The sequence below is a fragment of the Lactuca sativa genome, chromosome 7, assembly GCF_002870075.4.
Source record: "Lactuca sativa cultivar Salinas chromosome 7, Lsat_Salinas_v11, whole genome shotgun sequence".
In the NCBI taxonomy this organism is placed as follows: Eukaryota; Viridiplantae; Streptophyta; class Magnoliopsida; order Asterales; family Asteraceae; genus Lactuca; species Lactuca sativa.
The window spans coordinates 17,043,041-17,055,387 of NC_056629.2; the positions used below are offsets into that span (position 1 = coordinate 17,043,041).

Genomic DNA, 12,347 nt, shown 5'->3' on the forward strand with positions numbered 1-12,347 from the left:
TTGACTTGAAAGTTAATTACTTAGTTGGTTGAATAATAGCATTCAGAACCTAATATTCTTGTGCTCAATGTATATTAATACATACATATGTGGGTAATAGGCTTGCATGAGAATTGTCTCTACAAACATATTAATATGATATTTTTTTAATAATTTTTTAGGTTGATAAAGGAGTTGATAATAACCCTTTGGATCCATAAGAAGCATGAGCTTAGTATTAATAGCTAACTTAGTAGATTTGGAAATTAAGGAACTTGTGTTTTTAGAAGACTAATGTATTATATGTTTTAAATAGTATACATTTTACTTTGTTGCTTATATTCATTATGATGTCATTGTATCTCTTTTGACAATTTATCTCTCTTGCTAAAAGATTTTAATGTTTTATGATGTTATTTGCAGAATTTTTAATTTAAATGGTTTTCAACTTGTTTCTAAATGATTGTTTCTAACTACCCATACAAGGTGTGTTTCACTGGCATGGTTATGATAATCTAAAACAAAGACCAAATTTGCAAGTTAAAACATTTTAGGAATAAAATTATAAAAGTTAGCAAAAGTCGGGGACCATTTTTGTAATATTAGACTTTTATTTTTATGTAAATATGTTAACTTTTTACATAAGACAAAAAAAAAATTGTTCTTTTTTACGGTAACACGATATTTTAAACTTTATACTGCAATTAGAACATCTTAATTATATTAGTTTTCATTGTAATTTCAATGCAGAAAATAATGGTTTTTTTGTTCTTAATTAGTTAACTTTTTACATAATTACATGAAAGGAATTAACACAAAAGGGCTTCTAACCTAACGGTATCAAGTGTTGTCTTTTCTCTTTGAGGTTGATGGTTCAAGTCTCATCTAGATGGTATTAGGAGTAGTTTAATAGAAATAAGATAGATTTGTGGTTCCAAAAAAATGAAATGAATTGATGATTATATATGCAAACGAACTAGATGTATTAATTCTTATAATCATGAGTATCCATGGAGTACCAGTAGTTGCACATACTGGTTCATCGATATCTTAGTTGATATGCCCAAAAGTGGTGAAGGTTTTTCATTCATACTCTTTGTATCTTTGGGTTTGATATCTGTATTTAAACAACCAATCCTAATATTATCCATATGTCGAGGTACATAGAGGGTTCCATATCATCAAATACTAACTTATTTATTTATCTTACATCAAACATACCACATATAGGCATTCAACGCCTATTTTTTAGAGCGAATCAAGAACATCAAAGTCTTGAAATCCCATTTAAAGTAACCTTTTTAGAAGAATGGATCTAAAGTTGACAAGGCCACAAGAATGTACCCATCGCATAGCACCTCTTCTCCTCCAAGCTCAAACCATCAAATAGCAAACCATATTGCTGAAGAAGCAAATCCAGTCTCCACTCCTCCATCTTCTCATAATCAACCTTCTGGTAACGAGGGTAATGCAGTGGCATTTGAAAGCCTGATGATGTTTTTTGTTTTTCTTTGGAATCATTGTTTGAAGCATTCAATCCTCCATAATTATGTTCTCCCAATAGAATCACACTCCAAGCATAATGTAATAGTGAACTCAAACTCATCTCGCTTTCTATCTCCCTCACCCCTAGCTATCTATCAACGTATATCAAAGAGCAATCATATATATATATATATATATATATATATATATATATATATATATATATATATATGTATATATATATATGTATATGTATATGTCTATGTGTGTGTGAAGTTGGTTTTAGTTCCGATGGCTTGCATGATTGATTTAAGTTTCGTAATCGGAATTTCTGGAATTATTATCTCTTGTTTTACAAGTTATTACAACATAAGGCGCATATGGAAGATTTGCATAGGCCAAATAAGTAGCTTGTAATAGGAGGAATGAATTAAATAAGTATCTAAGGAATTGCGTGTGGGTCATGTATTAAGAGATTTGTTTCTGAAAATCAGTGTATCTTTGTTTTTTTGCAAAAGGATGGCAATTTTAATTTGCACAATATGTTATCGTATCGTTATATTCTTTAAAAATTTTATTTATATTTTATAACTTTATTTTTCTATATAAAGTTTTTTCTATAGAATATTAGGTGTGAAACCCGTATATTATTAAAAATAAAAAATTAATATATATATATATATATATATATATATATATATATATATATATATATATATATATATATATATATATATATATATATATAAAGATATGAAAGTTAGGAATAGTAAACTTCCTAAGTGTTTGGCAAGATTGGTCCCTAAGGTTATGTACGTTTGCTCCTCTTTTTTTGTCAATTATTTTTGTCACTTTTGGTCCTCCAACTTATGTTGGTTTTAAAAAAACTACTTACAACATTGACCCTTCACCTTTATGCTTTTGTTCACAAACAACCCTTTCACTTTCGTTTAAATTTTTTATAACCCTCGTATTTTATTACATATTATTAGTATTTAGTCTTTTGGCAGAAATGGTCCATCATTATTATTATTATTATTATTATTATTATTATTATTATTATTATTATTATTACACAAAATTACACGATTGGTCCTTGTGGTTTACCAGATTTAACACATTGAGGACAACGATAGAAACCGAAATCACTCTTTTACTCCTAATCCGATTTTTTTATTAATTTATATTTCTCTTTTTGGTTTTAAATTAATGTTTTATTTATTAGAAAATGTTCACCCAATACCATAAAGTCACTCACCAGCTGTCATCACCACCACCACCACCACCGCCAAAATTACATAAATGGTCCATATGGTTTACCCGTCGTCACAAATTCAGTCTCTACTATCTTAAAAGACCAAATTACCCTCACATTAACGGACAAAAAACAACGGTCTATATTTTCCAGATTGGTTTTCCGGTCGTTGCCATACATGGCAATAAAGTTCAATTTGTGAGACCATTTCTTTATTTTCCTCATTTATTGCAAGAAATAATGATTTAGATTTCTTTACTTATGTAATTAAATGACATTGTTTATCTTCCTTTACTATATTATCTCAATACAATTCAACATGCTACTTTACTTTACAAAGCAATATCTTCCGACCCCGACAACGCCGGGGAACCTTTTCTAGTTTAAATCAATATGTAAACATTAAACATTTTATAGAGTAATTAAAAAAAAGAAAGTAAATCAATGAGTTTGTAACATTTATATAAATTTATTCTCAAATTAACAAAATCATAGTAGAATGAGACATTCTTTATATATAACCGTAAATTCTGAAAATTTAATGTAAGAAAGAAAAATCTAAAAAAATGACAAATGAAAAAAAAAATCCAAAAAAAAACCATGTGGCAAAATATATGAGAAAAAGACATGTGGCAAAAAAGAACTTTCATTTATTAAAGATTGATATAATAATTAAACAAGTATGTATAATTTTAACAAATTAGACTAAAAACAAACTCATAGGGAAGAGCTTAAGATTCTGTTACCTGTTTGAATAAATGCATGCCATCTCTTCATATTTACTATGCTGTCTTCATTATGATTAATACTCAAAATTGGTGAGGTTGGAATTTGTATAGAGTAGAGAGATAGCTTCATCTTTCCAATGTATTGAAAATTGTTAACTTATAAAACATATCACTAGTGATACAGGGGCCATTGGTGGCCATGGTCCCCAAGGTTTTTATCTTCTGAATATCAACTAATTATATTATCAATAACTATGCAAATTAATTTTTAAAAAATATCAGACTAACCGGCCCCTCCAGAATGATGGTAAATTAATAAAATGTGGGTTGACAGTTGAGGTGTTATCTATTTATTACAAAAGAAAATATATATATAAATATCATAATTGCCAACGAATGGCAGCTGTGGTTTGTAAATGCTTGTAAAGTGATCAAGGTCTATTGGTTCATGGAAAGCTAGCTATAGGTTATATATATATATATATATATATATATATATATATATATATATATATATATATATATATATATATATATATATATATATATATATATATATATATATATATATATATATATATATATATATGAGTCACATAGCACTCAGTCAAGTACAAATGCCACAGTTTGATAATCTCTCACTCACAACTTGGCCACTCCATCGAGTTATTACAGGTACAAGATGCTTTAAAGAGGTACTACGCTTTCACATCGTAGCTGTTTATCTCTCGTTTTCTATTTGTTTTTAACTGTTTAGTTCTCCGGAACATTTGATCTTTGCCATATATAGGCAAGTAGCTTGTACTTCATCTCCTAAGAGAACGATTTGATAAGTGGTCTTTGTTTTATAGCTTATATATTCTTGGCATCCATATACAATGTATCTACATAATTGGTTTGTAGGTACATGCTGATCCGATCCCATATATATGCAAGACATGGATATTTCATACAGGAAATCTTGCATGGCTTTTGGTATTGTTGCTGTACTCTTTGGTATGTATACTTTTCACAAAAAGTTTCATAAAAAATTGTTCTATATCTAGTTCAGAATAAAAAGATTTTTAACCTACTCCATTCGTTTTAGAACAGGGGTTGTAAGTATCCTAGAATATATATAGTAAATGCATCTTTAATTAGGAAAGAAAGATATGTATAGTATGTGTTCTTGTCATGATTCTTCTTATGATGTTGAAACTAATTAATGGTTGGCGAAAACTCTTATCATGAAAGACAGTCACTGTTTCTGAATGCTAAATGGTAATGCAGTATCTAATATGGGCACATATCTCCAAGCAATGCATGCATGCAGTTTATTAGTTTGATTTAATTTGGTGAACATTACGATATAAGATTCTAAATATGAGGAATTAATGTGCAACAGTCCTTGTAATGTTTTCAAGAAATCATCTTTTCCAAGGGCAATGTTTAAGGAGTAGAGAACATGCCTTTTCCAAGAACCAATTCATGACTGCTACCAATAGGAGGCTGTTGGCATTACCTGCAGGTAAACAACAGTATATTAATTCTTAAACAAGGATGATAATTTTTAAACTTTTCACTTTTCTTGTATGCCTTTTTCTGTTATCATCAGATTACGATATTGGTGGTGGTGATGATGGTTATGGTGATGGTGATGGTGGTAGTGGTGGTGATGGTGATGGTGATGATGACCGTATACAGCCACAGTACTGCTCAGCGGATAACATCTACATATCACAAGGGCAGACCCCTCCTCTTCCTAGTGGCATTCCAACATACACTGTAATAATTCAAAACATATGCATGTCAGGAAGTTGTATAATCTCAGACATTCACCTGAGTTGTGGGTGGTTTAGCTCAGCCAGGCTGATCAACCCAAACATGTTTAAACGAATATCTTACAACGACTGCCTAGTTAATAACGGAAACCCTATTAGCCCTGGTCAAACTATCTCTTTCCAATATGCAAATACCTACCCTTATCCTATGTCAGTAGCTTCGCTGTCATGCCAGTAATTGGATCCTACCACGTACATGTACAAGTATGATAGATAAAGGTGTGTAGATTGTGTATATTGTTCTTTGTCTTGGTTAGTTATGATAGTTAGGGGCTTACTCTTTGTTTCACCGATAATAAAAGTGTAATTTTGTTTTTGATGAAAATTGAGAACAAAAAGTGTCTCGATGCAAGTTATGTTGAATTTCAATAGAAGTTTAAAAAGGGCCGTGTTTCTCCCAACACATGTATACATACAAACGACAAAAACTGACGCAAAACATCAACCCGCCACGAAATAAACATGTAACCTTGTAGTATGCGACATGTAGAAGGTTTTTGACATAAAACGGTGAAGCCTAATGCTATAACAGGTAAGGGTATCCTACTATGAGTTATGCGGTGCATAGCAAAAGTGCTACACGGTGTGTATGAAAGTACGATGTTGATCTAGAAGGGTGAACAACATGATGTGTATGTGTTATGCTTTACATGACGCAACTTAATAAAAGGTGGTTTGTTAATATAAGTTATGCGATGCGTAACTGATAATAGAGGAAGTGTTTATCAGGCCTTGAGTCGGTTATTTTTATCATCTTTCTTTCCATATCAGTTCCAAAACGTTCCCACAACGATTTTGAGGTTCTGAGGTCGATTTTGAGGAGCAAATACAAGAAATACAAGATTTAAATTATAGAAGTGGAATAATGTGTCATCTCTTTCTTTAGTCAAGCTTTTATGGTATATCCATGTGTTATGGGTGATATTTTCATAACTTTATTCTATTATGCCTAACATCTTGAACTTGTACTAACATCTTGAACCATCCAAGATTTTGAACAAGCCAACATCTTGGGATTGCGATTGTATTTCTTGTGTGTGACTAAAATCTTATCTCACAAGGTATAGACTAAGTCAACTAAGCATGCTGTCAACAAGAAAAGACGTTGAGTCTCCCCGAAATACCTGGTCAAGGAACAATAGGAAAAATCTCAGATTTTTAAAGAAGTTAGTTAGATATCAAATATATAAATATAGGAGTCGAGATCATTTCACACACGTTTACTACTAATAACACACATACACTTGGTCACTCTCACTACCTCTGAATCATACTATTCACGATCAATTTGTACTTGTAACATTTTTGCTTATTTCTAAATAAAAGTTCTAAAGGCAAAGGGACATTAGTCATCTCCCAAGGTTTTATGTCAGAGATCATAAAGGATTAAGGGTCTTCCTCGTATATTATTATGTTCTTGTTCTTACATTTATGTTTACATATATCTTTAACTTATTTTGTTTATAAACCAATATATGAGTTATATTTATACAAAGCATGGCATTGTGTGTGATTGAATGTTGAGAAGAAAAGTGTGATCCTGCATTATTGAGTGAATTGCATAGTGATGTAAAAGTAAAATTTGACTAGCATAGGATACCCCCTAAGAAGATTAGCTAAACTATAATCGGATGGTACCTCTCTTTGTGAAGTAGGAGTCTTTGATGAGTCGATAACAATATGATTTGTTCTCTTGTGGTGGTCGGTATTAAAGTCACACAACACGACCTGATCCTTAACGAACCGAAGCTATGAAATGGGAGACCATGCCAAAGTAAGCTATGAAAAGGGAGAACATCCCAAAGTAAGCTACGAAATGAGAGAACATCCCAAAGTAAGTAATGAAATGGGAGAATATCCTAAAAAGGTAATGAAAATGAATAGTGAAATGGGGTGAAACTCATAAGACTGCATTATTTGAGAACATGCATTGCATAGTTAGTGAATTGTTTTAAAGTATTAAAGTTTATGAAAATGATAGCTTTACTAAATATTTGTAAAGTTATGAAAGTTTGTGAAAGGGAAAGTTTTAGTAAATGTTGTAAATGTTTGGATCTAAACCCATATTGCTCACCAAATAATGTTGTTTGGTATATGTTTTATTTGAAGTCATGTATCTCAGGTTCAGGTGTGAAGGATTAGAAGGTCGTGGCCTTTAGCAATGAACTTTTGAAGGATAAAAATCAAACATAGTTTTTATCGTATGTATGTATTCACTTATTACTATGGTTTTCTCTGTAACATCCCAAAATTTCATTTTTAATTAAGGAGTTACAAAACCATTAGTTCAAAAACATTCATAATATCAACCATATCAAAACCCAATATGTCACTAGTCAAAACATGTCGTAGTAAAACAACATCAGAGTATAACTCCCAAAGATCTCATGTGCGGAAACTATGGTGTGATGCGTTGCAATCATGTCGACTCCTTTCCCTTCAAAGAAGAGGTACCTGAAACCAAAACTGAAAACCGTAAGCACAAAGCTTAGTGAGTTTCCCCATCATACCACATACCATACAACAAATGCATTGCCAAGCATATCTGGGTGTCGGCCTCCCCTTCAGTCTATTTCAACCGGATACTGTCGAGCATATCTAGGTGTTGGCCTCCCCTTCGGTCTATTTCAACCAGATATTGTCGAGCATATTTGGGTGTCGGCCTCCCCTTCGGTCTATTTCAACTGGATATTGGGTCTATTTCACCTTTACCATTACCACATAATATCGTAACAAGTAAGCACATAAAACATAATAGATAATGGCAAGTTAGACAATTATCACGAAGACAATCATCTCTACTACAACAACTACTAGTGGGTCGGCATTGGTGCCTTCGACCCACTCATACAGGAAGGTAACTAACCTCATACTGCTGAAGTTCCCTACAAGAAATCCTTAGTTGTTGTCCTGGAAACTCTTCGAGCTATCAATACCAAAACATCACCCAGTTAGCAATTAGGTCCCAACTCATGATCCATAATCCATATTTAGGGTAAAATGACAATTTTACCCCTGGCCCAACAAAATTCATAACTAAGGCCCAAGCCCAAAAACATACGAGTCCAAAAGTCCAAAATTCATAAAGCCCACTAATGGACCAATTTTCCAAATTGGGCCCAAACCCTTGCATGGGCCTTACCCTAAAGCCCAATAACTTATACCCAATCCAAACATACCTCCTTAGCTGGTCCAACAATCCACAAACCTAAATAATAGCTCAAACCCGAAATGGACCATGATGCCCAATAAGGCCCAATCCATAATTGACCTAATCCAAGAAGGCCCAATATCCAAAAAGGCCTGAAATACTGAATGGTCAACCCTAGTTAACTCCTGGTCCAAGGTCCAAAGCCCAAAAAGTCAATAATCCAAGAAAACCCAATCTAGTCGAATACGCCCCTCGTACTCAGCTGGTACGCCCAACGTACACCCCTTTGGGTTAGTACGCGCAGCGTACCAATTGGGTATGCCCGGCATACTCCTCTAAATTCCAAACTTTTCCAATAAGTACCTAACCACTTCAGCCCTTGCTCCAACTCTCTAGTCTGACTCCTAAAGGTGACTTTTTAAGTAAATTTGGCAACTTTACTAACATGCATGGCTTAATGGGACTCTAGATCTTAAAAGAGCTTAATGAAAGGTCTTAAAAAATGCATGAACCCAAATAAATCATAAAGATTACATTTTTATGCCTTTAGGACTGTTAAAACGTCCAGATCCACAATATCAACTTTTGAAAGCAACTAGAGCTCACAAGATCCACCCAAAAGATGCTAAAATGGTTAAGAACAACCCTAAAAGAGGATCTATGAAATGAGAAGACAAGATCAAAGCTTTTTACCTCTAATGGATTGAAAAAGGTGAGAACTTTCTGGATCTACAAGCTTCCTCCAGGAAATGAGTCATCAACTTTCTTCTTCTCTTACACAAACCACCATGAACACTCTTTTCCAAGCTCCAAAAGCTCACTCAAGGCACTCTAGGGTTTCTATGATGCTTAAAGGGGTGGAGGTTGATCTGAAATGACCCAAGGAAGGATATAATGTTTCTTATATAGGTCACAAGTCGAGATATTAGGGTTTTGGTCTGAAGGGACTATGCCCCGCGTACCTTTTTGTACGCCCGGCGTACTCAATGACCACCCGACGATCATCCTCCTTCATGTGTTGGGCGTACCCAGCTGAACAGGTGCACGCATCCTTGCATGCATGGGGCTAATCTACCAAGTATTTTCATTAGGGGCTAATTTTGCCAAAACCTTTAAAGTACCATAACTCCCTCATTCTAAGGCTGTTTCCGACGAACTTTATACCCACAGAAAGGTGACGAGAAACCCTACGCTTCTAGTAACTCACCCTTGTCTAAAAACTTCCCGAACAAGAACCCAAAATCCATAAAAGGTCGAAATCTCAAATTACGATTATACCCTTGGCCTCTAAAGACACAATCACACACTTGGATCACTTAACCATGTCAACTACATCCAAAATGAGCTAAATCCTTCCTTTTCTAAAGCCCTAAACCCTAAGGCAACTGATGATTGGGTCGCAGTCCCCAGCAACGAAGCACTTTCAAAACCGGGTGTTACATTCTCTATATCGATTCTAACGCCTATTGGAAATATGTTTTGAAATAAAATTTAAAGTCGTTTGTTTAGTTACTGCAAGACTAGATTTTTTAAATTATAAATTAATTGTTATAAGATGTTTTAAAACCATTGTATCTTGTTTTATGAAAAATAGGGTGTTACGAGTTACTACAGATTATGAATTCACTGTAAACATTTGAAACATCTCAAAAAATGTAAGATAAAATTTTCATTTCTAATTTAACCATAAAACCCCATTTAGTATTTCCAATCATTCAAAAGATCATTAAGATGAAACAGTTATCAGAGTACAATCCCAAATCATAAAGTTGCGGAAACATGGGTGGATGGAATGCAGTCATGTCGAACCCTTCCCTTTTGTACTAGAAGTACCTGAAACCATAAACAACAAACCGTAAGCACAAAGCTTAGTGAGTTTCCCAAAGTACCACATACCATATATACAATAGAGAATGTTATGTGTCAACCATAGTCTTGTCATTATGCCACGAGCCATATTATGGTATTTCCTTGCCAGGTCGGGGCCAAAACCCTAGGTCTTACTGTCACACCCCCAAACCAAGGATGGCGGAAACGTCCGGGGTGGCGGACTTCATGTTTAGTATCATAACAACGAGTGTAATATTGCTCAAAGTAAATACAACCATCATCAATATAATTGAAAAAGTTACAATGTAGCATGTGTTCACATATTTCAAAATCAATTACATTATGATGACAAAATCAAATGTTTGAGGTCTGAGCGTCCCATCCTCAAAAGCTATTGTTTATCTGGTTCACTGATTTCCTAAAAATACAAGTAGTTTCGAAAAAGTGTCAACAATTAAGTTGGTGAGCTCATAAGCTTTTGAACGCGGTGTTTGAATTTCTTTCCTTGTAAAAGTAATGCTTGTTCCAGAAAAATCCAATATTTCCCTTATTAAATGTATTGTACTCATAAAAGTCAAGACCGAAATGTACAAGTATTTTACCGTACTTAAATAATTTATGCAAGTTTAAATCGACATAAACTCGTTTAATTGGAAGTAAAACCCATAAATCTTATGTTTTGTTAATACCTCATGTGAGTTATTATAACCATATTATGACTTAGACGGCCTCGTAATACGACGTTCTTCAGGCATCACAAAGTTAACTGACACTTGTCACCCCAAACCTGCCGGTCTAGCTGTTGCATGCAGCTCAGGTGTGGGTTTGTCAGACCCAATATAGATCTATACACAACTATCACGCTATCCCTACAAGAGACTCTGGTTACAATTTACAGGACTTTTGATTTCGTTACTTTGGAAGTAACGTGAAGCGAATATCTCACAAATTTATTCATTAACAGATTTACGTGAACTGAACTGAAAACCCCTTTTTGTATAAACTCGGTACTTTGTATTCGCACCCCGTTTAAATGAACTGAAAACCTTTGGTAATGAGTTTGAAATGTAAATGAAACATAAACTATACCTATTATAGTTTAACATAATTGTTTATAATGTATATGAAACATAAACTATACTTACTATAGTTTATCATAAGTGTTTGTAACGTATACAAAACATAAACTATACCTATTATAGTTTATCCAAAACGTTTGTAATGTAAAAGAACCCTTTTCTATGTAAGTTGAATGTATAGCAAAAATATAACTATGTTTATCATGCCTTGTCTTGTACTATTGGTAAAGATAGAGGATTCTTACAAATCAGTGAGTATTTTCTGTTATATAATTATACCACAACAGGAAACACATGTAAAATATGAAATCCTCAAAGATGAACACTTTGCTCAACATGTTACAAAGTGTGATGAAAGTTATAAGTTGTTAACTTGTTTCTAACATTTCTACACTGTTTTGGAAAAATCACAGAGAAATCATACAAAGTAGAAAACTAAATTCGTAAACTCTGAGAGTTTAGAAAATGTGTCTAGTTTGTTCTTAAATTTTATTATGATTTTTAGAAGTCTCTAACTAGTGTGAAAACGTTCATATTCACAGACTGGTCCAAATTCGTAGCTACAGTGATAGGCAGTTTTGTAAAAATCACCATCAATTGTAGAAAAATCGTGTGAATATGTGCAAGTAGTCATTTTAAAGGTAAAAACCTGAACTATTTGCATATAATACAGTTTTGAAAACTAAAAAGTTTAAGATGTTCAAAACAGTCTGTGAATGGAACTAAACTTTCTTGATGGAAAGCTGATGTTTGAGTTTAGTTAAATTGTTGGTGTTTTAACTTGTATTCTCCCCCTAAAACTTGAAGAAAAAATGAAAATGTGGGGGTATGAACTCACCTTGAGTGTTTTCAGTGGATGGATGATGAAGAAAAGGAGTTTCCAAGTCAATAACACTTGGGAGATGCTTGAAGATTTGAAGGTTCTATGAACAAATATGATGATATTTGTGTGAGGAATCCATGTTTTGAGTGAAAGGATGTAAGATATTCAAGTGTAGGATGGAAATACTTACCAAAAGT

General features: G+C 33.2%; 2 protein-coding genes across 3 annotated transcripts; one reads left to right on the forward strand and one right to left on the reverse strand.

Moving 5' to 3' along the window:
* Positions 1-1,101: 1,101 nt before the first annotated feature.
* LOC111885437 (uncharacterized) lies at positions 1,102-1,635 on the reverse strand. Its single transcript, XM_023881971.3, has one exon. The coding sequence runs from the start codon at positions 1,583-1,585 to the stop codon at positions 1,295-1,297; it is 291 nt and encodes a 96-aa protein (XP_023737739.1). The 5' UTR covers positions 1,586-1,635; the 3' UTR covers positions 1,102-1,294.
* A 2,408-nt stretch (positions 1,636-4,043) lies between these two features.
* On the forward strand, positions 4,044-5,619 carry LOC111886303 (TPD1 protein homolog 1). Of its 2 annotated transcripts, none has more exons than XM_023882845.3 (4): positions 4,044-4,142; positions 4,351-4,443; positions 4,832-4,954; positions 5,042-5,619. In XM_023882845.3, exons 2-4 carry the CDS (start codon positions 4,377-4,379, stop codon positions 5,443-5,445), a joined length of 594 nt encoding a protein of 197 aa, XP_023738613.1. In that variant the 5' UTR covers positions 4,044-4,142; positions 4,351-4,376; the 3' UTR covers positions 5,446-5,619. The 2 variants fall into 2 exon arrangements, with proteins under 2 accessions (XP_023738613.1, XP_023739147.1); XM_023883379.3 differs by having other exon boundaries at positions 4,045-4,122.
* Positions 5,620-12,347: the final 6,728 nt, after the last annotated feature.